This window comes from Mustela nivalis (genome assembly GCF_964662115.1).
Source record: "Mustela nivalis genome assembly, chromosome: 2".
Classification (NCBI taxonomy): domain Eukaryota; kingdom Metazoa; phylum Chordata; class Mammalia; order Carnivora; family Mustelidae; genus Mustela; species Mustela nivalis.
Window position 1 is genome coordinate 101,870,701 of NC_139021.1, and position 24,534 is coordinate 101,895,234.

At 38.8% G+C, this 24,534-nt stretch overlaps 1 protein-coding gene across 24 annotated transcripts in view; it reads left to right on the forward strand.

Moving 5' to 3' along the window:
* Nucleotides 1–24,534, forward strand: part of LOC309859721 (zinc finger protein 37A-like) — a 33,514-nt gene that overhangs the window by 2,946 nt on the left and 6,034 nt on the right. For 4 of the 24 annotated variants that reach the window (XM_082720785.1, XM_082720781.1, XM_082720780.1 and 1 more), the window contains exons 2-5: nt 8,042–8,100; nt 15,212–15,338; nt 15,878–15,973; nt 19,361–23,503. In XM_082720785.1, coding sequence (XP_082576911.1) covers nt 8,086–8,100; nt 15,212–15,338; nt 15,878–15,973; nt 19,361–21,594 — 2,472 coding nt within the window. In that variant the 5' untranslated portion in view covers nt 8,042–8,085 and the 3' untranslated portion in view covers nt 21,595–23,503. Of the gene's footprint in view, nt 1–18; nt 7,005–7,967; nt 8,101–15,211; nt 15,339–15,877; nt 15,974–19,226; nt 23,504–24,534 lie in introns of those variants that run through there. The other 20 variants (XR_014308861.1, XM_082720794.1, XR_014308862.1 and 17 more) reach the window with 16 other exon arrangements.

The window sequence follows — 24,534 nt, forward strand, 5'->3', positions numbered from 1 at the left end:
TGCTCTTTTTTTTTAAAGGCTTTATTAGAGCCGGAGCCGGGAAAGGGGCGGTGGGAGAAGCGCATTCCCCGCAGAGTGGGGAGCCTGACGAGGGGCTGGATTCCAGGACTGACATCATGACCTGAGCTGAAGTCAGATGCTTAACGAACTGAGCCACCCAAGCGCCCCTATCCTCTAATCCTACATCCTGATTTCCAAGGAACCGATGGGCCCCTGTCGGGTTAAGGAACTGCAACACCAGAAACAGAATTCTCATCCTGAAGAGAGCCCTAGAGACGCTGGATCTCAGAGCTCCAGAGTTCCAGAATGGAGACAGTCCCAGAAAGGGGTAGAACCTAGAACTGCAGGGCATACCATGGCAGTTCTTTATTTTCCTGTTGCGGTGTCGCTGTAACTGAACTAACCTGAGTTAGCTACATGGCGAGTCACAGGTAGAAACTATGCAGTTGTTATGCAAAGGAAAATTTGCAGCAAATAAGGAGATCATGAGGAATAACTTAACAAAACCATAACTCCGTGAGATGGTGGATGGGTTCCTTTTATTTAGAGAGGGAATGAGGTTCCTTTTATTTAGAGAGGGACTGAATATTTAGAGAGGGGATCCTTGTCATCGTATGTAGAGCAGGCATAAAGTTGTTTCTTAAGGAAACATGCCAGTACATAAATACTATGTACATAGTATTTATACTATAAATAAATTAGATTCTATGTTATATTAGTGGTGCATGTGCTCTTTGAGCAGAGATTTTAGTATTGTGATGAGGTAAAAGTGGTCATTCTAGAGGTCACTCCATGGTCCTACCTGCGCAGGTGAGAGTCAGGGTTAAGTTAAGCTCAGACTGGTCTGGATGAGCTAGACCTGGTCCTGGCAGTAGCTGTTGCTTGAGGGGTGATTTCAGTTTCCATTTGCCTGATTTGAGGGAGAAGCTGGAAAGAAGAGGTTAAGAAACAATGTGGGGCAGCAGGCATTGAGTACAAGCAGGTGGGCAGTAAAAGTCAGGTCTTGGGGTCTAGCAGGTGACAAATCCATCCTCTAGTTTTATTCTGCTGCCCATTCTTCAGGGGCACAGGGCAAAGGTCCATCTTCTATAGTTGCTTCCTGCTGGGCATGAGGGTGGTCATTGAAATTGTTAGCAGAGCAGAATTTTCCCTCAGGTTTTGATGTGTCTGTGGGTCACCAGGTTTAACCCTTTAACCCTAAGTTGCTCCTATCTTTGTGTTACTACCAGCTGTAATTCTTGGCCCCCGGGCATTCGTAGAGAATTTTATCTGTCAATGATGCAAAGTCTAAATGGCAGTCTGGGAGCAGTAGGATTATTAATGGTCTCAGGAAAGGGAGAAACCATGGAGTATTGGGTAACACTGTTTTAATAGCCTGCAGTCCTCATCAGGGGAATTTTCCTTTTTGGTTGAAAGTATGTAGCCAGGCTGTCTGCTTGAAGATTTTTAAAATATCTATTTCCACTTCACTTGAAGTATTAATCCAGGTACAGAATGAGTTCCTCCTCCTTCTGCCAATAAGTACTGTAGGATTAGTCATCGTCTAGCGCTATGTTGGCTAAAGAATTTAGGGACATTACTAAGTTTTCAAGGGCATATCTTGTGTTTTTAGCTAAGGTTCCTATGACATAAGTTAATTTCCTTGCAGTGACTTTATAACCTATAGAACTTCCCCAAGAGGCATCTACTCCCAACAGCCAATCCAACACCAGCCAGAATTAGTTCTGAGGCTTTTTTTATCCAACGGGAAGACCGAGTATGGGTTTTTGGTGGAGCTAACTAGCCCCTGTATTACCATTTTTCTTTCTTTCTTTCTTTTTTTTTTTAAGATTTTATTTATTTGACAGAGAGATCACAAGCAGGCAGAGAGGCAGGCAAAGAGGAGGAAGCAGGCTCCCTGCTGAGCAGAGAGCCCGATGCGGGACTCGATCCCAGGACCCCTAGATCATGACCTGAGCTGAAGGCAGTGGCTTAACCCACTGAGCCACCCAGGCGCCCCTACCATTTTTCTCTTGAGGGAGACTTCACTGTCCTCTTGAAATAATAAACCCAGGGGCACGTGGGTGGCTCAGTCACTTAAGAGGTGGGCTTTTGATTGCCTCTCAGGTCATGATCTTAGGGTTGTGGGAGCAAGCCTCCTGTTAGGCTCATGCTTATCAAAAGTCTGCTTGAGATTCTCTCCCTTTCCCTCTGCCCCTCCTCCTCTTCACTTGTGCGTTCTCTCTTCCTTTGAAATTAAATAGATAAAATCTTGGAAAAAAATAATAAACCCCAAGTACTGTACAGTTTCCTTAGAAATTAGGCCTTTTCCTTGAGACTTTATATATCCTGTCTGCCAGGAAATTTAACATGGATAAGGTATTTTGGTCAGAAACCTCGTGGGTGGGAGTAGCTATCAAAGTACCATCTACATACCATAATATAGTGCTATTTTTCTAAACTTAATTCTCTTAAATCTCATCGCAGAATTTCCCCAGAGATGATGGGGGAGTTTTTTGAAACTCTGAGGTAAAACAGTCCAGCAGTACTGTTGTGTTTGGTGGGAGAGAGGATCTTCTCGCTCAAGCAGATAGTACTTGGAATTCAGGATCTAGTGGGATGCAGAAAAAGGTATTCTTTTGCTCTTACACAATGTAATATTTACTAAGTAAGTTGGTCAGTAGAGTAAAGGGATTGGGTATTACAGATTGAATGTTTCAAGCAGCTTCATTAATAGCTCTGAGGCCTTGAACAAATCTGTATTCCTCACTTCCCAGCTTTTTAATAGGTAAAATTGGGGTGTTATATGAGATCTACATGACCTAATCAAACCCCATTTTAAGAGCCTGTTAATTACTGGGTGGATCCTTTGTTTAGCATCTGGGGCTAGCAGTCTGTTTCGATTTCACTTTTACAAATGTGTTGTTAATGGCATGCCCCCACCTGCCCTCACACCCGGACTTTCGGGTTGACTTGCCTTATGATATTTTGGGGGGAATTTTCTCTTTTAAATACTAGGATATGTTGTGATAATGACATGAGTTCAGTTCCTTGGTACCTAGGAACTTGAATTTCTAATTTGTCCTATTCTGAACTTACTGTGGACCCCAATTTGTCTAAAGTATCTCATCCTAAAAGAATATGAGACATTCTGGCACATATCAGAAAGAGTGTTTTAAGAGCTTTGATCCTATTTCACAAGTCAAAGGATCCAGAAACCTTTTCATGTCTTTTTTTCCTGAGATTCCTTTCATATTACAATTTTTGTTAGAAAGGCTACCCTTCTGGGTGTTGAGTACAGAGAAAGTAACTCCAGTATCAAGTTAAAACTCAAACAACTTCCCTCCCACTGCCCAGGTTACTCAGGGCTTCTTGTGGGAGATGAGAATCTAATGGTCCAAGACCAGTTGGGGAGCCTTGTGGCCCTATCATATCTCATCTTCAGTGAGCGACAGCCGAAATGATTGCGCTTTGCCCTTCTTTCTGTTCGGGAGTGGTTTGGGCAGTCCTGTTTCCAGTGCTCTTCCTGGTTACAATGTGCACATTGATTGGACCCCAACTTTGTTGGTGGTCTCTTGGTCCCATAGAGGGGGCTTGGGGCACTCACTCATGGGTATCATCTTTTCCTCTCCCAGGTTACTTCACGTAGGCTGGAGAGCTCCCACTGAAAGAGCCACTTGCCTTCTCATCTTCTGGTCTTCTTTTACATCCTGCATCACATCCAGTTATGGAACACCTTGAAAGCTAGTTCTAGAAGCTGAGCAGGGTTAGTATCCACACTTATGCCAATTTTGGAGTTTCCTTTGGCTGTCCGGAACAGTTTGAGATATGAAATAGGTTATTAAGGGCCATTCAACTACCCTGAACCTCAGGGTCCCAGTTTGTATTTCGTCTTAGGCAATTTTATAGCCTTTGCAAAAAGGCTTATGGATTCTCATCTGTCCTTTGTTGAATGTCCCATAATTTGGACCAGGAGATCTACTTACCTCCTTCATAGTTTTTAAAAGAAGCCCTCAATAATGGCCAAAATGTTCTCTCTTGTTGTGGGAGTTGGGATCCCCCTCAGGGTCAGTTCTTAGCACTGCCTCCTCATTTGGTCTCTGAGAACTTGATCCTGGCTGAATTTTTTTTATCAGCTTCCTGTCTGGCCTCTGCTAACACAGTAAGCTTTTCTTCTGCCATTAAGAGAATGGTGAGCAAAGCTTGCATATCTTCCCAGACGGGTTGTAAGTAGAAAAGGTATCCTCTATTAAATGTATAAATCAATCAGGTCAGCCCATAATAACCCTTTAGTGTGTGTCTTACAGTTATACAGGTCTGAGATAAAAAATGGGACATGCACATTAATGAGACACCCATCTCAATGGCAACATTCCCATCCTTGGCTTAAAATAGGTCCCTAATCTGGTAGTGCTATCTGACAAGGGAGGATAAAAGGGTGCTGGAGACATCTGAGAAGGCTTTGGGAGTGTTTGCAAAGGATTAGAGCCTGGTATTCATGAAGCTGGGATAGCTGAGGCCCAAATAGAGAAATAAGGCAGAGGCTTATTACAATCCAGTGGTTTGGAGGAGGTGGAGGAGATGGAGATGGAGACAAAGATTACCTGACCCCAAGAGTACAGGACGCATTTTTAGGGTTTTCAGTTCTACCTTCATTTCACAAATCTTAAACTTCCTTTGCAACCCCTCATTTTGATATAATGCCATAAAGCACTGACCATATGGAATCTCTTTCCATTTTTCTTTCTCTTTCACAAAATAAGCTCAACTGTAGTGTCATAGTAAAATTTAAAGTCCCATTTTCTGGCCACTTCTCTTCATCCTCTAGAGTCTATTATTGTGGCCACCCTGTGTTAAGGAGGAAAGTCATCTGTTTTAGGATTAAAGGAAGGTAGTCAAATACTTTCCATTTCTGGAGGCTACAGCCCAATGGAGGCTTTCCTTCAGGGTGGAATTGTCCCTCCCATAATCTGGAATTCCTTCTTAAGGTCTCCTCTCACCCTCTCTCAAGGTAACTTTCAGTGTTATTGGTGACACAGGTGCAGTACAGCCTTACCCACAATACGTATGAGACTCGTTTGACTTAAAACCAAGCCCAAAAGGAGAGTGGGTTAATGCTAAGGTAATCCAGGTGGGTCTGGGTAGCTGTGCCTTGAGGAGCAGTGGCGTGGTGCATAGGCTGCCCCTCTTCCAGCCCCTCAACGTCCACCTAGTCTTAAAGGATTTACTTGGGGAATGGCTCAGGGAGAATCTGGTTTAGATTCAGTAACTCAAAGCACACCTCTCTTTTTAAGAGGAAAAACAAACCAGGAACAGTGTCAGATGTCCCCATCAAATGTTAACAGGTCAAACAGATAAGATGGAGATATCCTTCACCCTTGCTGATCCCAGACTAGTCTCGTTTGGGCCACTTCCCATCTGTCAGGCTAAAGCAGTCAGCCTCTGAATGGCCAGCTTGTGTTATCCTTTGCCACCAGGGATGTCTGTAAAGAGCATTTAATCCCCTGCAGTGTTGATCAGAGAGGCCCTGTTCTTAACTGACTGTCGACCTACCAGGCTTTGTGAGACAACTCAAAGAAAATACTCTTAGAGAGTAGTGCCATAGGATTGGTACCATTTAGTTCTGTGGAGAGATTCTCAGCAAGAGGCTTGGAGTGCCACAATCTCTTTAAGGGAGCCGCAACACCTGTCCAGCAAAACAAGCCCCAAGAAAGGAGAGCCCCCCCCCCAAGAATTCCATCCCCCAGTCCTGGCTAATTGAATGGGTTAGCCCAAAGGACTGTCGGTTCTCAATGCTCTGTCCTTTGAAAACCAGGGCAGAACCTCAGAGGGAGAACAGTTCCAAGTGGGTTGCCAAATCTGTGAGCAAATTGCTCACTACGTCAGGTAGGGTTGTTGCACAAAGTCAAATTTATTTGAAGGAAGTAAGGGGATTGTGGGAAACTTCCAAAGCTCTGACTCTCCTATCAAGGGTGGATGGTTCTTTTGTTTAGGGTTAGTATGAATATTTAGATAGGGAAACCTTGTCATTATATGTAGAGGTGAGCATGAGGTTAAGCTTATGTCGTAAGGAAACTTGCTTATACATAGAGTGTATTTTTTTTTTAAAGATTTTATTTATTTATTTGACAGAGAGAGATCACAAGCAGGCCGAGAGGCAGAGAGAGAGGAGGAAGCAGGCTCCCTGCTGAGCAGAGAGCCCGATGCGGGACTCGATCCCAGGACCCCTAGATCATGACCTGAGCTGAAGGCAGTGGCTTAACCCACTGAGCCACCCAGGCGCCCCTACATAGAGTGTATATTAATAAGTGAGACTGGTGCTCCTTTTTGGGCAGAGATTTTAGTATTACAATGAGGTAGAGTGGCTGTTGGTTATTCCAGACGTTGCTCCATGGTGCATCTGCACAGGTGAGAGTAGGAGGTTAAGCTCCAACTGGTCTGGGTGGTCTGGGCTGGCTGGAGGTTTCATCAGGGCGGTGGCCTGAAGGGTGGCTTCAGTTTCAGTTTGTCTAAGTTAAGAGATAAGCCAGAAAGAAGAGCTGAAGGACAAATGTGACAGAGGTGGGTACAAGCAGGCTGTGGAGGTCAGGTTTTGGGATCTAGTTGGATTCACCACCACATCAGACCCCTAACTGCCATGTTTAACTCTTTATATTTAATGTTATTACTGACTTGGTTATATTTATGCCCACCATTTTGCTATACTTTTCCTTGTGTATTTCATGTCTTTTTTGTTCTTTTGTCTGTCCCTTTACTGCCTTCTTTTGTATTAAGTGGATATTCTTTAGATTTTCCTTTGATGAATTTAAGTAAATTGTTTTAGAACAGTTTCTAGATTTATAGACTTAAGATCAGTATAATGCAGAGATTCTGTTAGAGGCAATTAGCCGGGTTCTAACAGGAAGTTGGGAGGCCATCCACAAAGAAGTCATAAACAGCTATGGGGAAAGTTGGGGGCCTGAGCTGGAATCACTCCAAAACAAAGCTACAAGAAAGCTGGATTCAATCAAGATAGGTCCGTGAAGGTGGGTGCCATGACAGGAGACTCCTGACCAAATAAGGAGGGGAAAACCTTGCTTCTAAGAAATCCCCACCCCACCTAATGAATATTCTACTCCCTAGTTAACAACTGTCATTCATAAAAGAGAAACCCAGACTCCCAACACCCACACTTACTGAGCACGCTCGCTCTCTCTTGTTCTCAAATCTTGAGAATGTAGTTTCACTTTAAAATAATAAACTTCCCCTCTCTGTTGTGTCTGGCCTTGAGTTCTTCTTCGTGGCTGAGACCAGGAACCTTTGAGGACATCTTTGGGATGGGCGTGGTTGAAGCCCCCCAGCCCAGGGTCTTCTCTAACCCTAACCCTAACCAGTTCACCCAGTGACAACTCCCTAGATGCTACATTAATTTAATTCCTCTATTTTTAACATTTAAAAGTAGTATGGTATGTTTGTCCCAATTAATGAACCAGTATAGTGCATACGTTTTCCTATTTCCTCAGTTTTTCTGTAATGTTCTTTTTTCTGTTCTGGGTTCCTTTCTAGGATACTGCATTACATTTAGTAGCTGTTTGCTTAAGTTCCTTGTGGCTATGATCATACTCAAAACTCATGACTTCCTAAGTAATTTCCTTCTTTTCACTGGATTCTGTGTTCTTGAGACTCTTTATCTCTCAGTATACCTATATAATGGTATGCTATTGCACACTTCTTCCCAGCTGTGCTCGGGGATGTTATGTTGGTTGTATGGAATTGGTCATGGCAAGAGTATTTATGCATCTGAAATTGGCAACTAAAAGTTGAGGGTTTGAGGGGGGGTTGGGGGTAGCTTTTTATTTTTTTCGGGGGTGGTTTTTTGGTTGTGGGTTTTTTTTTTTTTTTTTTTTTTGAGAGGCTGCTCATAAGTATTTGAGTCAATTGGTATTACGTCTATGTGTCCATTCCCTCTCTTTTTAGGGACGAACAGGACATTTTACCTACTGGTATGAAGAGTATCTGTAGGCAAGGAGCTGGAGGGGAGGCAGGATCATTTATGACTCATCTCTGTTCTATTATTTCTCAGTTGTATCTTCACACATCTTCATGCTTCTTTAAGAAAAGCAGAAAATGAACAAACCCCAGGTGAGTGGTTTTTTAATTCCTACTTTGTTTTATATTAGCTCTTATGAATAAGATATAACCTTTAAAATGTAAATGTGGAAATAGATAAATGTCAACTTTGGGAGAAATATGGAGTAGCAGGCTAGCAGCAGGGCTGAGGGGCTGTTGTGGTGATGACCTTCAAGTACTTAATGTTGAAGTTGTCAGTGCTGAGCTATACATTTGTATCTGATAGCGATAGCAAACATTATTACACAAAGTGCAATGAAAGTGAGAATAACCCATAATGATTTTTTTTAAAGATTTTATTTATTTACTTGACAGAGACACAGTGAGAGAGGGAACATAAGCAGGGGAGTGGGAGAGGGAGAAGCAGGCTTCCTGCTGAGTAGGTAGCCCAACATGGGACTCAATCCCAGGACTCTGGGATCATGACCTGAACTGAAGGCAGATGCTTGACACCTGAGCCTCCCAGGCTCCCCAAATGATAATGATTCTTAATGAGACAGAAAGATTTTCCTGAAATTGTGAGGTGGCATGTTCTACAGATGTTACTTAGGTTTAGTTCAGGGATGGTTTGTTTAGGACTTCTATATTCTTTTCAGTTATCTTCTATTGATTACTGAGAAATATTGAAGTGTCCAACTGTATTAATTTTTTTTAAAGATTTTATTTATTTATTTGACAGACAGAGATTACAGGTAGGCAAAGAGGCAGGCAGAGAGTGGGGGTGGGGGGGAAGCAGGCTCCCTGCTAAGTAGAGAACCTGATGCTGGGCTTGATCCCAGGACCCTGAGATCATGACCTGAGCTGAAGGCAGAGGCTTAACTCACTGAGCCACCCAGGTGTCCCATCCAACTGTATTAATTTTTGTCTGTTTTCCCTTTCAGTCCTATCAGTTTTTACCTCTTATATTTTGAAGCTGCTTTGTTAGGTACATGTACATTTAATTTTATCTTGGAAAATTGATCATTTGTCATTAATGTAATGTGAATTGAATGTACCTATTTATCTTTAATAATATCTCCTAATACATAGTCTGTTTTGTCTGATATTAATGCTGCAACTCCAGCTTTCTTTGGATTATTGTTTGTGTTATATTTCCTTATCCTTTTTCTTTTAACTTATATATTTTTATAATTAAAGTGAATTCCTTATAGGCAGTATATAATTGGTTCTGTTTTTTAACCCCCTCTGATGATCTGTCTGGTTTGATTAGAACACTGTATTTAAAAATTGGTTATTGAGGGGCGCCTGGGTGGCTCAGTGGGTTAAGCCTCTGCCTTCGGCTCAGGTCATGATCCCAGGGTCCTGGGATCGAGCCCCGCATCAGGCTCTCTGCTCAGCAGGGAGCCTGCTTCCTCCTCTCTCTCTCTGCCTGCCTCTCTGCCTACTTGTGATCTCTCTCTCTGTCAAATAAATAAATAAATAAATAATCTTTTAAAAAAAAATTGGTTATTGATATGGCGATTAAAATATTCCATTTTGCTAGCTATTTCTCTGTTTGTTCTATTCTTCCTATCTTTTTTCTTTTGAATTTGTTTTCTGTTACTCCATTTTATCATTGCTATTGTCTTATTTGATTTGAAGATTTTATTTATTTGACAGAGAGTGCACGCATACAGGCATGGGGAACAGCAGGCAGAGGGAGAAGCAGGCTCCCTGATGAGCAGAGAGCCCTATGTGGGGCTTGATCCCAGGACTCTGGGATCATGACCTAAACCTGAGCTGAAGACAGACGCTTAATCACCTGAGCCGCCTAGGCATTCCTTGACTTATTATTTTTACCTTCCTTTTTACTTTTAAAATAGTTAGTGAAAGGCTTATAATAGCTATTTTTAATTAATCAGAGCCTCCCTTCAAATATTAAACCACATGATGTTATAGTATAATAAACTTATAGCAGTATATTCCCAATTCTTCTTTCCTGTCCTTTGTGTTCTTGCACCATACATTTTACGTTAACATGCGCTATATACACATAATACAGTACTACTATTTATGCTTTAGACACTTATCTTTTAGAATAATTATTGGCAACCTGAAGCCCATGGGTGAAATTCAGCTCCCTATCTGCTTTTACAAATTAAGTTTCCTGGGAACACAGCCTCATGCTTTCTTCTATGTATTGTCTGGGGCTACCTTCACAATACAGTGTTTACTATCTAGTTCATTACAGAAAAAAATTTCTAACCTTTGCTTTAGAACACTTCAAAATTCGGATGGGAGGAATTAACTTAAATTTTCCTTTTTTATTCTATTTCTATTACTCTTCATTTTTATGTGTAGATTCAAGTTTCATTGGCACCATATTCCTTTATTATTTCTTGCAGAGTAGTTCTGCTGATAAAGAATTGCTTAAATTTTTGTTTTTCTGGGAATGCATTATTCTTTTTTTTTTTTTTTAAGATTTTATTTGAGAGTGAGAGTGAGAGTACAAGGAAGGGGAAGGGCAGAGGGAGTGGGAGAAGCAGGCTCCCTGCTGAGTAGGGAGCGGGGCATGGAGCTTGATCCCAGGACCTCGAGATCATGACCTGAGCCGAAAGCAGATGCTTAACTGACTGAGCCACCAACATGCCCCTGTTCATTTTTGAAGATGTTTTCAATAAATAATTCTTGGTTGAAGTTATTTTATTTGTAGGGGGGTGTTTTTATTTTTATTTTTTAGTTTTGAAATCTTTTTAACTTTTAATATAGTATTGTTGACATTAAATTAGTTTTAGATGAAAAACAGAGTGAACTATTATATAACATGAAATGCTCATCATTGTAAGTAAATTACAGTATTTTTTTTTTAAAGATTTTTTAATTTATTTATTTGACAGAGATTACAAGTAGGCAGAGAGGCAGGCAGAGATAGAGAGGAGGAAGCAGGCTCCCTGCTCAGCAGAGAGCCCGATGCGGGACTTGATCCCAGGACCCTGAGATCATGACCTGAGCCGAAGGCAGCGGCTTAACCCACTGAGCCACCCAGGCGCCCCGTAAATTACAGTATTTTTGAGTATATTTCTTAGGCTGTACTTTTCATCCTCATGACTTATTTATGTTACAGTTGGGAAGTTTGTACTTCTTAATCTGCTTCATTAATCTCTCCCACTTCCCCTCCCCTGTACTCTTTGCAACCACCAGTTAGTTCTGTGTTTATGGGTCTGTTTCTCTCTCTTGTTATGAGTCTGTTTCTCTTTTTTTTTTTTTTAAGATTTTATTTATTTATTTGACAGACAGGGATCACAAGTAGGCAGAGAGGCAGATAGAGAGAGTGGGGGGGAAGCAGGCTCCCCAACGAGCAGAGAGCCCGATGTGGGGCTCAAACCCAGGACACTGGGATCATGACCTGAGCCGAAGGCAGAGGCTTTAACCCACTGAGCCACCCAGGCGCCCCGAGTCTGTTTCTCTATTGCTGTTGTTCGCTCATTTGTTTTATTTTTCAGATTCTAAATGTAAGTGAAGCATAAATGAAATTATATGGATTTGTCTTTGTCTGGTTTCACTTAACATAATACCCTCTAGGTTCATCCATGTCACAAATGGCAAGCTCCAGTTCTTTTTCATGGCTGAATAATATTCCATTCAACCTTATCCATTTTTATCCATTAATCTCTATCTTTATCCATTAGTCTATCAGTGGACACTACCGCTGCTACCATATCTGGGCTATTGTAAATAAATATAGGGATGCATGTATCTTTGAATTAGTATTTTTGTTTTCTTTGTATGAATACCCAGTAGTGGAATTACTGGTTCATATTAATATACTAATTTTGGGGGGACCGTCCATACTGTTTATCTTAGTGGGAGCAACACCTACTTTTCCACCATTCTGCCCACTTTTTAATTGGGTTATTTGGGTTTGGGTTTTTTTTTTTAATGTTTGTGTGAATGAATGCTTTATATATTTTGGATATTAACCCCTTCTCAGACATGTCATTGCAGATATTTTCTCCCATTCATTAGGTTTCCTTTTCATCTTGTTGATGGTTTCATTCATTGTGTGGAAGCTTTTCAGTTTGATATATTCCTGTTTGTTTTTGCCTTTGTTTCCCTTGTACCAGGAGACTGATTCAGGAAAGTATTATAGAGGTTGATATCCAAGAGATTACTATACCTGTATTTTCTTTTCAGAGTTTTATGGTTTCAAATTTTCCATTAGGTCTTAAATCTATTTTGAGATTATTTTTGTCTGTAGTGTAAGAAAGTGGCCCAATTTCATGCTTATGCATGTAGCTGTCCAGTTTTCCCAGCACCATTTATTGAAGAGAATGTCTTTTTTCTCCATTGTATATTCTTGCCTCCATTGTCATTGAATAATTGTTGTTCTCTCTCCTTCTCTTTATGTGTATATGTATTTTTTTTCTGGGCTCACAGTTCTGTTCCATTGACCTATGTATGTGGTTATACATAGCCTCATTGATCTTTTATCAATAGCCTCATTGATCTTTTCTTTGTTCTTTCGTCATCTCTGTTTCATTTCTTTCTGATCTCTAGTATTTCCTTCTCTCTTTCTTTTTAGATTTATTTATTTATTTATTTTAGAGAGAGTGCAAAGGGGGAGGGAGGTGCAGAGGGACACAGAGAGAGAGAATCTGAAGTAGACTTCTTGCTGAATGCAGAACGCAACACAGGTTTCACTACCTGAGCTGCAATCAAGACTCAGAAGCTTAACTGACTCAACCACCCAGGAATCTCTATTATTTATTTCTTTGTGCTAACTTTGGGTTTTGTTTTTTGTTTTTCTAGTTCCTTTTGGTGTAAGGTTAGATCATGTATTTGAGTTATTTCTTGTTTTTGATGTAGGTCTTGAGCACTGTAAATTTCCTTTAGTACTGCTCTTGTTCCATCTCTAAGACTGTTGTGTTTTCATTTTCTTTTCACTTCTCTCCAGATATTTCTTTTTTTTTTTTTTTAAGATTTTATTTATTTATTTGACAGAGAGAAATCACAAGTAGATGGAGAGGCAGGCAGAGAGAGAGAGAGAGAGAGAGAGAGGGAAGCAGGTTCCCTGCTGAGCAGAGAGCCCGATACGGGACTCGATCCCAGGACCCTGAGATCATGACCTGAGCCGAAGGCAGCGGCTTAACCCACTGAGCCACCCAGGCGCCCTCTCCAGATATTTCTTGATTTTCTCTTTGATTTCTTCATTGACGCATTCATTTTTGAGGAACATGTTTAGATTTAGATTGGCACATATTTGTATTTCTTTTAGTTATTTTCTTGTGATTGATTTCTAGTTTTGCCCCATTGTGGTTGTTTTTCATCTCTTACTGTATTCCCATTTCTAGATTTCCATTTGGTTCTCTCTGCTGAAATTATCCATTTGATTTTGCATGTCCTATACTTTTTGAGTTTAAACATACATTAGAGTCTTTAACATAAAGTTATAATTACTTAAAATCCTGTTAGATAGTTTCAACATATTACATAATATCTATTTCTGATGGTTACTTTATATCTTTGTAGTATTTTATTAGTTTCTTTCCTTTTCATATGCTTTGTGATTATTTGTTGAAGTGTATATGTCTTGGGTCAGACTCTAAACTGGGATAACTAGATTTTATTGCTAGAAATGGCAATTCCCTATGAGGCCTTTAGTTCGCAGGTTCAAGTTTAACTAGTTAGGAGTTGGGCAGAATTTGAGAATTTTCTGTTACTACTCTCAGGGTAGAATAGGCTTTCACTTTCTAAAGAGTTACCTTTTGTGTAGGATACAGGTTCATTTACCAGAGCTCTCTGTTCATTTGAGTTTTAAGGGTTCTCCTTGTGTATATCTCAGAGAGGGTCTCTTTACATGCTTTTATTTATCTCTTGTCTTTCTGTCAGCAATATTATATTAGTCCTTTTGTTATTCCAAGCTTGTTAGCTTGGTGGTAAGAAGTTATGGGCAGAATATGTTCTCTTACTCCAATATGGCCTTAGTGTTAAGTCGTCCCTGTGTCCTTGGGTCATGGGGATGTGGCCTTCTTGATTCTCTTGGCCCCCACCACCCATCAAGCTGTAGTTGTTGACTCAGTGCATAACCCTGCTCTTCCCCAGGAATAGAGTAGGTGCCCAGTGGGGTTCACAGAGAAAAAGCCTGTAAATGGGCATCTGGGTAGCATGGTCAGTTGAGCATCCTACTCTTGGTTTTGGCTCAGGTCTTAATCTCAGGTTCAGGACATTGGGCCCTGCAAGGAGCTCTGCTCAGTGTAGAATGTGCTTGAGACTCATTCTCCCCCTCCTCTCCTCTCTAAAATAAATCAGTAAACCTTAAAAAAGAAAGAAAAGAAAAAAAAATGCTTGTAAAAAGGTGTAAGTCTCCTCCATGTCTGTGGTCCGAAGGGGTTTCTCGTTGTGTCAGCTCACACTCTGTTTTCATTAATTAAATTTCCCTCTATTCTGGTTGACTTCTTACCTGTGGTCTAACTCAGGTAGGCAAAAATAGACATTTTCTCTCTTCCTGTGTGTATTGTGTCTTCCTAGATTTGGGGTACGTGGGTGCTTTGTAATCATGCCTCCCCTGTAAGGGAAAAAAATTGTGAATTTGAAATTAGTCTGACTAATTTTCATTGTAGGAGAAAAAGTGATTTTCTTCCTTGCTTTATGCATCCTGGAGCAGAAGCAAAGTCAACCCACGTGTTTTTAATGCCTTCAGTTTATGTTGTGTTGCCTCATAGTCATAAAGAACATTTATCCATCACATTTCAGGCCCTACAGCTTTAACTCTTTAATTAAGCACAAGTTGTGATACAAAATAGTTCCTTTTTTTCTTTTCTGACTCTAATACACATTTTACATTTTCTTTCCTTTGCTTTTTTATGTATGCTAGTATGTTCTAGTAATACCTTATTTTTAGTTTTGCAGTGTGTTGTTTTTGTGTAGTATTTAACTTTCTAGAGAATAAGAACAGTGTTTTATTCTTGTTAATATCCACATTTCAAGGCTTAGAGCATTAATAAACTAAAATAAGCATAATTTTTACATTTACTTTGCTTTTCTTTTTTACTTCTACAAAATCTAATACAAGGTAATGTATGCAGTAGGCATATTTTAACATCAGTTCTCAACAGTGAACCTGGGAAGAATTTGTTTCCATATTTCTTTCCTGTGCTACCCCAATTCTGATAACTTCAGACTGAACAGAAATGTGCTCTTCCAGGGGTCACTGTCATTTGGAGATGTGACTGTGGACTTCTCCCAGGAAGAGTGGCAGCACCTGGACCCTGCTCAGAGGACCCTGTACAGGGATGTGATGCTGGAGAACTACCACAACTTTGTCTCAGTGGGTAAGCAGTTTTCATGTCAAATTTTGTATAACATGCACTTCATTTCTTAGATACCAAAATGTTTGGTCTTTTATAGTTTATGTGGTTGAGACTTTTGCTTCAGGATCTGCGGTTGTTAATCTCTTTTGAGCACAAGGAAGAATTTTTGTATGCTCACATCCCATAAATGTTTAAATAAGCCTCATCAACGTGCAGCTCCAGAAAGTCTGTCTTTTCTCTCCTTTAGAATTGCTATTAAAGGGGCGCCTGGGTGGCTCAGTGGGTTAAAGCCGCTGCCTTCAGCTCAGGTCATGATCCTGTGGTCCTGGGATCGAGCCCCGCATCAGGCTCTCTGCTCAGCAGGGAGCCTGCTTCCTCCTCTCTCTCTCTCTGCCTGCCTCTCTGCCTACTTGTGATCTCTGTCAAATAAATAAATAAATAAAATCTTTAAAAAAAAAAAAAAAAAAAAAAAAAGAATTGCTATTAAAAAGAAGAAGAAGAAGAAGAAGAAGAATTGCTGTAGCCCATGTCCAAATTCTGTGTCATTTTTCCTTTTACAGGGTATCCCATTAAAAAGCCAGATGTGATCTTCAAGTTGGAAGAAGGAAAGGAGCCATGGATATTAGAGGAAGAATTTCTATACCAGAACTACCCAGGTGAGTTAGTGAGTAACGGAAAGGTTAGTGAGGAAGCGAGGGGAAATTATAATCTAGGCAGTCAGTTTAGGAGTTAGACATTATTTAAAATGTTTTCTAAGAATCTCTTCCTAGTGGCACCTACTTTAGAAGTAGAGAAATGTAAAATATGTATTATATATAATATATATACATATATATATATGTGCTAAAATTGGAAAAGAAAAGGGTAATGCTACAGAGGAATGTAAACTGGTTTTCTGATTATTCAAAGCTAGGGGTCCAAGGATATCATTTATGCAGATAAGCAAGTAATACTGGCTTTATTGCATTTAATAGCACAAAGGTAAAACTAAGAAAAGTGAGAAAATCTACTAAAATTTGGTTCTTGAGGAGAAGGGAAGAAACACTGTTTTCAGTTTTACATGTTGTATTGTAGTACTTGGTACTATTTTTTAAAATTACCTATAAATTAATAAGATTACAAATTCATATTTACCAGATTAATGTAACAAAATTACAACCTTAATTTTACAGTCGTACTTCTGTGGGTACCTTAAGAAAATGGGGAAAAGACCTGTTTTAGTGTTTAAAAAACATTTGCAAACAAGTGGAAGTATATGATGCTAAAAGGAAACCCTCGGTAAATCCTAGGAAGTAGGAAATAAAACATTCCCTAGTTATAGTCTGATAAAAGTAGAGGTTGGTTAAAATAAATAAATAAATAAACATACATGAGAAACTTGTTCTTTTATATTTTTTTTATTTTTGATTATTTTTTCTTTGTAAATTTCTGATAGTTTTCATGTTCTTGCTTTATGTCAGTATCAGTAAGAACTATATTCCCTCATACTTTTATTTTGTACCATTCCTAATCGTAGTTGATTAGAATTCTTTTGTTGTTGACGGTGGTGTTTTTGTGCTTTTGTTTGCCTAGAACATCTATTTTTTTCAGTAGCGTGACAAAATAAATCTGTGCTCCTGTTTATTTCATGAAATTTAAATTAATGTACCTTTTATTGACGACTATATTCTGACCTTATTTGGCTGCTCCAGTTTTATTTTTAGGTTGCTTATACTCATGCTAAACATCATTTGATCCACTCGCATTAAATGTCACTTAGGCATCCTGTGTGCTTTGCCATATCACACCTTTCTTCATTATGTGCTTTCCTTGACTAGATACTAAATGCATTAACAAATGAAAATTACTCAGAACATTGTTTAGTGTATAAGTAAAACTCTATTTTTCCTCTTATTATATTGAATGTTGTTACAGTAAAAGTTCAGTGTACCTGCTTCCAAGAAGGAAGAGACTTTGAATGTTTGAGCCAGTGTAATGTCTTCTTTCTCTCAATGCTCAGCATGTAGTGGGTCTTTCAGAAGAAACAAAAGTAAATGATCCGTTACCTGATAATACCTGAGGTATGATCTAACAAAGAGAACGGCAATCGTGTTATTCTTTCTTACTTTGGCATATAATCTGAAATGAACATTTGATTAACATGATCAAGGAAAGGAAAAATTTCATATTCTGAAAACATTGTGAAGGATCTCTGATTACTTACCTGAACCTATAGTTCCTGATTCATCAGGTATAAGATGGCATAGTGTCTAAAGATTTGTGTTTGAAAAATCTTTCTAGGTAATGCTGATACACACAGCTGATTGAAGTCTATTGATTTCAAATTACTCAGATTTTTAAAAAAATCAGACTTAACAACACCTGTTATGAGCAGTGATTATAAAGTATGGTCTGCAGACCTACCACATGTAAATAAAATGGTTTTGCAACACAACCATACTCCTTCATTTACATATGGGCTTTTTTGCCAGTTTCATGCTCTAATCGCAGAGTTTGATATTGTGATAGACGGGTATGACCTGCAAGACCTAGAAGGTGTACTGTTTTGCCTTTTAAGGAAAAGTTTGCCATCCTTTGGACTGAAGAATGAGAATAAAATTGCATGAAACACTTTAAATTCATCATTTAATTAAGAAAAAATTGTCATTCTCTCAACTCTAAGAAGCCATAGATTGTAACTAGATCATTATGTGATGAACCACTAAGTAAAAAATATCTTACTTATTAAAGTGTGACCTGCTGAGTACAGATCTGTGATCAATTATAAGAGGCATTTTAGAAAGTTAAATATGTGTATATTATATTGGGTGATTTTAGATTTTAGAACGTTAAATATGTGTATATTCAAGAAATACAGTATATTACAAAGCAGTGCTATTTATGACTGTGTTAGAAAGAGCTCATTTACATTGGAACTGCTTTAAGATTTAGAACGAATATAAGTTTGAAAGTTTTACAAGTATGAAGATTTGAAAAGGCATTCTTGAAGGGTTGGAATAATGGTATTATTATGTCATTTTCCTAGATAGTAGTTAGCCTATACCCTAGCTGTGGCTCTGAGTGAAAGAACATACTTTGACCTTAGAGTCAAGAATGAATAATTTAATAAGACAAAGAACTGACTAAACTGGCAGAGAGGATGTTGATTGAGGAGTTGTAGGATGGCAGCTTAAAGATGTGCTGTGGATTTAGTTGGTATAAATTTTGTTTGCTAGAATGATGACTTGTAACAGTCATCATGTGGTACTTGGGTCAGGCCAGTGGTTTTTTAGATTGGGATATAATTTTTCGCAGTGGGTAGCAAACGTGGACATTATTTTTTAAATGGTAAATCAATATAAATGTTACTCATTTCCTGAGATTTGTTTGGAAACATATGATCCTTAAGTTTTGATAATAAACAGAAACCCGAAATGTGCAAGTGTGAGATGTGAAAGTTAAAGGAAAGTTAAATATTAGTATTTTGGCATAGGCAATGCTATTTTAAGGAAAAATAAATGAACATAGGTTCACGTGTTGAGTGGCTACAGTAGAGCAATATGAGCATATCAAAGCCAAAATAGGGAGATATATTGAATCTATGTATCATTGAATCTATTACTTCTTTTGTCATTATTTTGTATTTCATTTTGGGACATTGGCTCAGGTCATGATCCCAGGGTCCTGGGATCGAGCCCTACATCAGGCTCTGGTCAGTGGGGAGCCTGCTTCCTCCTCTCTCTTTCTCTCTTCCTGCCTCTCTGCCCACTTGTGATCTCCGTCTGTCAAATAAATAAATAAATAAATAAAATCTTTTTAAAAATCTACATTTTTGTCCATTTTGAATGTCTTACTTGTAAAGTGCTGAATAATTATATGTCTGCATGTTAATAGCTTTTCTTCCTTTTTCCACATATTTTCTCAAACTAGGTGGGGAAAGAGGCACTTTGATCCTGAGACACTACTGAAACCAAAGTCAAATATATAAAAGTACATTTGTATGTTAATCCAGTTCCATTCGAACTGTAAAATTCTTATGGTTTGTTCAATATTTTCATTTCTAGAAGACAGCAGAGATTATTACGTAGCAGAGAGAATCCAGAAAAACAAAGACAAATACTTGCCGCAAGTTTTATTCAACAACAAAAAAGTGACCTTAGAGAAAGTTTATGCTTTAAGGAAATCATCTAATAAAAGTACAGATTTTATTCCTTCAAGAAAAATGCCCTGTAAACATGACTTACATGGAATGAATTTGAAAAATATTTTAGTATCAATTGGTAGTAATAGATATTCTTCAAGGAGAAGGCCTCACATGTTAAATGTGTATGAGCAGTTACTTGATATAAAGCAGGAAAAACCTCATACTCAAGAGAGTTCTCATGAAAATAATCAATATGAGAAAGCCCTTGGTCATAAGAATGGTATTATTCAGCATATAAATACACAGTCTTCAGAGAAGACTTTAAAATATGATGATGGAAAATCCTTAGGAAAAAAGACCACAATAATTCCACACAGGCAAATTGACACAGGAGAGAAACTCTGTGAATATAATGGACATGGAGGAACCTGTGAGAGGTCATCTCTCTTGGAATGTCATGGAGTTTCCTTTGAAATGAAACAATGCAAAGGCAATCAAATTGAAAATAATTTCAGCAGGATGTCACATGTTACTCAAGTTCAGAAAAAAAAGAGATGTGAGGGTCTATTCAAATGTAGTGAATGTGGGAAAACATTCAACTACAAGTCAAACCTCACAGTCCATCAGAAAACACATATGGGAGAGAAACCCCATGAATTTAATTCATGTGGGAAAACGAGTCCTAAGTCACCCCTCACAGACCATCAGTTAGCACATATAGGGGAGAAACTTTATAAATGTAGTGAATGTGGGAAGTCCTTTTGCAAGAATTCATCTCTTACTTCACATGAGGAAACATACACAGGGAGGAAACCCCATGAATGCAATGATTGTGGAAAAACTTTCTGCAAGAAGTCAGCCTTCACTCAACATCAGAGAACTCATACAGGAGAGAAGCACTTCCAACATAATGAATGCAGTAAGACCTTCCATCGCCAGTCAGACATTAAGGTACATCAGAGAATTTACACAGGAGAGAAACGCTTCCAATGTAATGAATGTGGCAAGATTTTCCATTGGCAGTCAGACATTAAGCTACATCAGAGAATTCATACAGGAGAGAAACCCTTTCAGTGTAGCAAATGTGGTAAAACTTTCTATCGGCAGGCAGATGTTAATGCACATCAGAGAATTCACACAGGAGAGAAACGCTTTCAATGTAATGAATGTGGTAAGACTTTTTATTGGCAATCAGACGTTCATGCACATCAAAGAACTCACACAGGAGAAAAACCCTTTCGGTGTAATGAATGTGGTAAATCTTTCCATCGGCAGTCGGATGTTAATGTTCATCAGAGAACTCACACAGGAGAGAGACGCTTTCAATGTAAGGAATGTGGTAAAACTTTCTATCGTCAGTCAGATGTTAATGCACATCAGAGGATTCACACAGGACAGAAACCCTTTCAATGTAATGAATGTGGTAAAACTTTCTATCGTCAGTCAGACGTTAATGTGCATCAGAGAACTCACACAGGAGAGAAACGCTTTCGATGTAATGAATGTGGTAAAACTTTCTATCGGCAGTCAGAAGTTAATGTTCATCAGAGAACTCACACAGGAGAGAAGCCCTTTCAATGTAATGAGTGTGGTAAAACTTTTTATCGGCAGTCAGATGTTAATGCACATCAGAGAATTCACACAGGAGAGAAACCTTATAAATGTAATGAATGTGGGAAATCCTTTTATGAGAAATCATCCCTCACTCGACATGAGAGAACTCACACAGGGGAAAAGCCCTATGAATGTAATGAATGTAGGAGAACCTTCTGCCAGAAGTCAGCCCTCACTCAACATCAGAGAACTCACACAGGAGATAGACCCTTTCGATGTAATGTATGTGGTAAAACTTACCGTCATCTGTCAGCCATTAATGTACATCAGAGAATTCACACAGGAGAGAAGCCCTTTCAGTGTCATGAATGTGAGAAATCTTTTCTTACAAAGTCGACTCTTATTAATCATCAGAGAACTCACACAGGAGAAAAACCCTTTGAATGTAACGAGTGTGGGAAGAGTTTTCGTCATAAATCTACCCTCACTACCCATCTGAGAATTCACTCAGGAGAGAAACCTTATAAATGCTGTGAATGTGGAAAAACTTTTGGCCGGAAATCAGCCCTTACTAATCATCAAGGAATTCACCTAGGGTAGAAACTCTGTAGCAAAAACTTGCTGGGTTTTTCCTCATACCCATTTTTCTTTGTGGTTACCTACTAGTCAAGATTTTCTGGCTCTCCATTCACATGAGGCCATGTGACCTCTGCCATAAATTCCAAGCCTATAAAGGACCTTGCTTGAAATTTTTCCTACTTCCATTTTTCTTTCCGTATCAAAGGGTATGGGGATCATCCTCAGGGTACTTGGGAGCTAATCATTAGAGATTATAGATTCACAGGTTTGAAGAAACCAGTGTCCTGGGCAGAGTTCTGCCTTCTCTAACATCCCTTGTAAGTCTTCTCATGAACCAGAAATTTCAGATTTGTTCAGACCTTACACATTTAGGGCTTTTTGTTGTCATAGTATATCCTAGCCATCCCTTACTTCATATACCCTGTGAATCTAATGAAGGCATGAGAAACACTCTGTCAGAGAATTCATTAGGGGGGAAATATCTCAGTATTATGCATCTTAATAAACTTTGATGAAAAAGTCAAGCATTTTGTAAATCAGAAGTTTACAAATTGAGACACCCTAAAATGAAATGAATGTAGCAGAATTTTCACAATCTGCTTCTGATTGGCCATCATATAATTGAGAATAGAAGCTAATAACTTGAAAAACACTTCAAAATTTATTTATCAGAGAATGCGTAACCAAGGAAAATTGTCAGTTTAGGAAGTGAGGAAAACATCCTTGTCTAGAAATAATCTTATTCTAGAAGCAATACTGCTAATTGCTTAGAAGTATTACAATCTACTTAGAAGTAGAGCAATACTCTAATACATCCAATTTGGATGCAATACTAAATAATCTTATTAATAATCTACCGTGGGATATTTATTTGACCACAATGGTCAACATGTGGCTTTGAGACTGCACAAGTGGGTTGAGACATCAAAGTAACAGTACTGTGTATGTGACTAAAATAGCATATGTAAACATCGGCACTAAGTGTATATATGAATAAAGTAATAGCACTAAGTATATGTGTGAATAATATATATAAACAAAGTAACAGCACTAAGTGTCTCTGTGAATAAAGTAACAGCATTATGTGTTTAGGTGAATAATAAGCCTCTGAGCTTAATCAGGCTTAAACATATGAGTGTGACCTTCAATGCCTACATTCTGTATGTTTGATTTTTGTTATAGGTTCCCAAATAGTTATAGTAGGAACAATGCACTCCTACCTAAGTAATTTTTGTGACATACACTGTGTTTTCTGACACCAACTGGTATTGTCCCATCACATACTTTTACCACAATATTTATTTTTAAAAGAAACATTGAATGCGTGAAATACTACATGTCATGTATGTTTTCTGCTTTCTGGTGGCACATGTAAATCAGTACAGGCATTGTTAACAAACCGTTCTTTTAGAAAATAAGTCAAATAATGACTGATAAAATCAAGATTTACTTGATGTATACAGTGATTCAGTACAAATTTAAAATACACACCTGAAATTTTCAACATTGGTCTTGAACGTTAGGTACTTATTATACTGTACAGATTGAAAGCAGTGCCCACTGAAGAAATTTTCCCCACTTTATATTTGTGTTATGTCCAAAAATACTTATATAAGTTTTAAGAGTGAGGTTCAGATTTTATGTGAGCAAAGAACTGTCTGCATTTGTATTTAGTGTGATAGAATGACACGTTTCCTCCTACAGTTATGTGGTCTTTTCAGACAAGCCGTTCTGTGTGTCCCTTACTATTTGAGTGACCTATGTAGTGATTTAATCTCTGCCTCAATTTCCTCATCTACAAAATGGAGATAATATTATCTACCTCACAGATACTGAATGGTTAGGGTCAGAGTTTTCTGTTATTAGAGCTAAAGGCATTTATGTTTGAAACTTGAACTTTAGAAATAAAATGGTCTGTCATCCTGCAGTATGAAATGTGTTTCTGCTTCCTGAGTTGGTATGAGAAGACTCTTATTAAAACCTTCTGGGGATGCCTGGGTGGCTCAGTTGGTTAAGCAGCTGCCTTCGGCTCAGGTCATGATCGAGTCCCACATCGGGCTCCTTGCTCGGCAGGGAGCCTGCTTCTCCCTCTGACCCTGCCTGCCATTCTGTCTGCCTGTGCTTGCTCTCATTCTCTCTCTCTGACAAATAAATAAATAAAATCTTAAAAAAAGAAAAAAACCTTCTGTTTTGTCAGGTTTGTCCTTAAAACATACGAAACAAATGTGTTTAAGGTAAATGGAATAATCTACTGATCTCTTTCTCTTGTTGATTAAATATGGTGTAAACTAAAAACCCCAACTTTGTTTTTTTCCAAATGAATAGCCAGTAGATCTTTCACCTTTTGATTCATTCACCCCTATTTCACCGATTTGGAACCACATTTTTATTGTATACAGATGTATCCTTTGGTGTGGCTGTTACATTTCTAGGCCCTGTATTCCTGTCCCCATTATTCTACTGGTGGTACACAATGTGGATGGGCCAACCATGGGACACCACCCTACTACCCCACACTGATGATTTCACTGTTCTTCACTCTCTGCTTTTTGCTGCTCTGTATAAAATTGTGAATTTCAGTGGTTCTAGTAACATTTTGTCATGTCACGCTTTGTGCCTTATCCTGAGCACTGTTCCTTTATTAAAACCAGCAAAATGGGGGTGCCTGGGTGGCTCAGTGGGTTAAAGCCTCTGCCTTCTGCTTAGGTCATGATCCCAGGGTCCTGGGATCGAGCCCCGCATTGGGCTCTCTGCTCCGCAGGGAGCCTGCTTTCTCCTCTCTGCCTGCCTCTCTACCTACTTGTGATCTGTCTGTCAAATAAATAAATAAAATCTTAAAAAAAAACCCACGGCAAAATGGTTTTGGGTTACATCCATGTTTATATATGTAGCTCTTGCTACTTTATAGCATCTTATATTCTGTTCTATTAAAATTAGTTAATTCTGTTGAAAGGCCTCTTG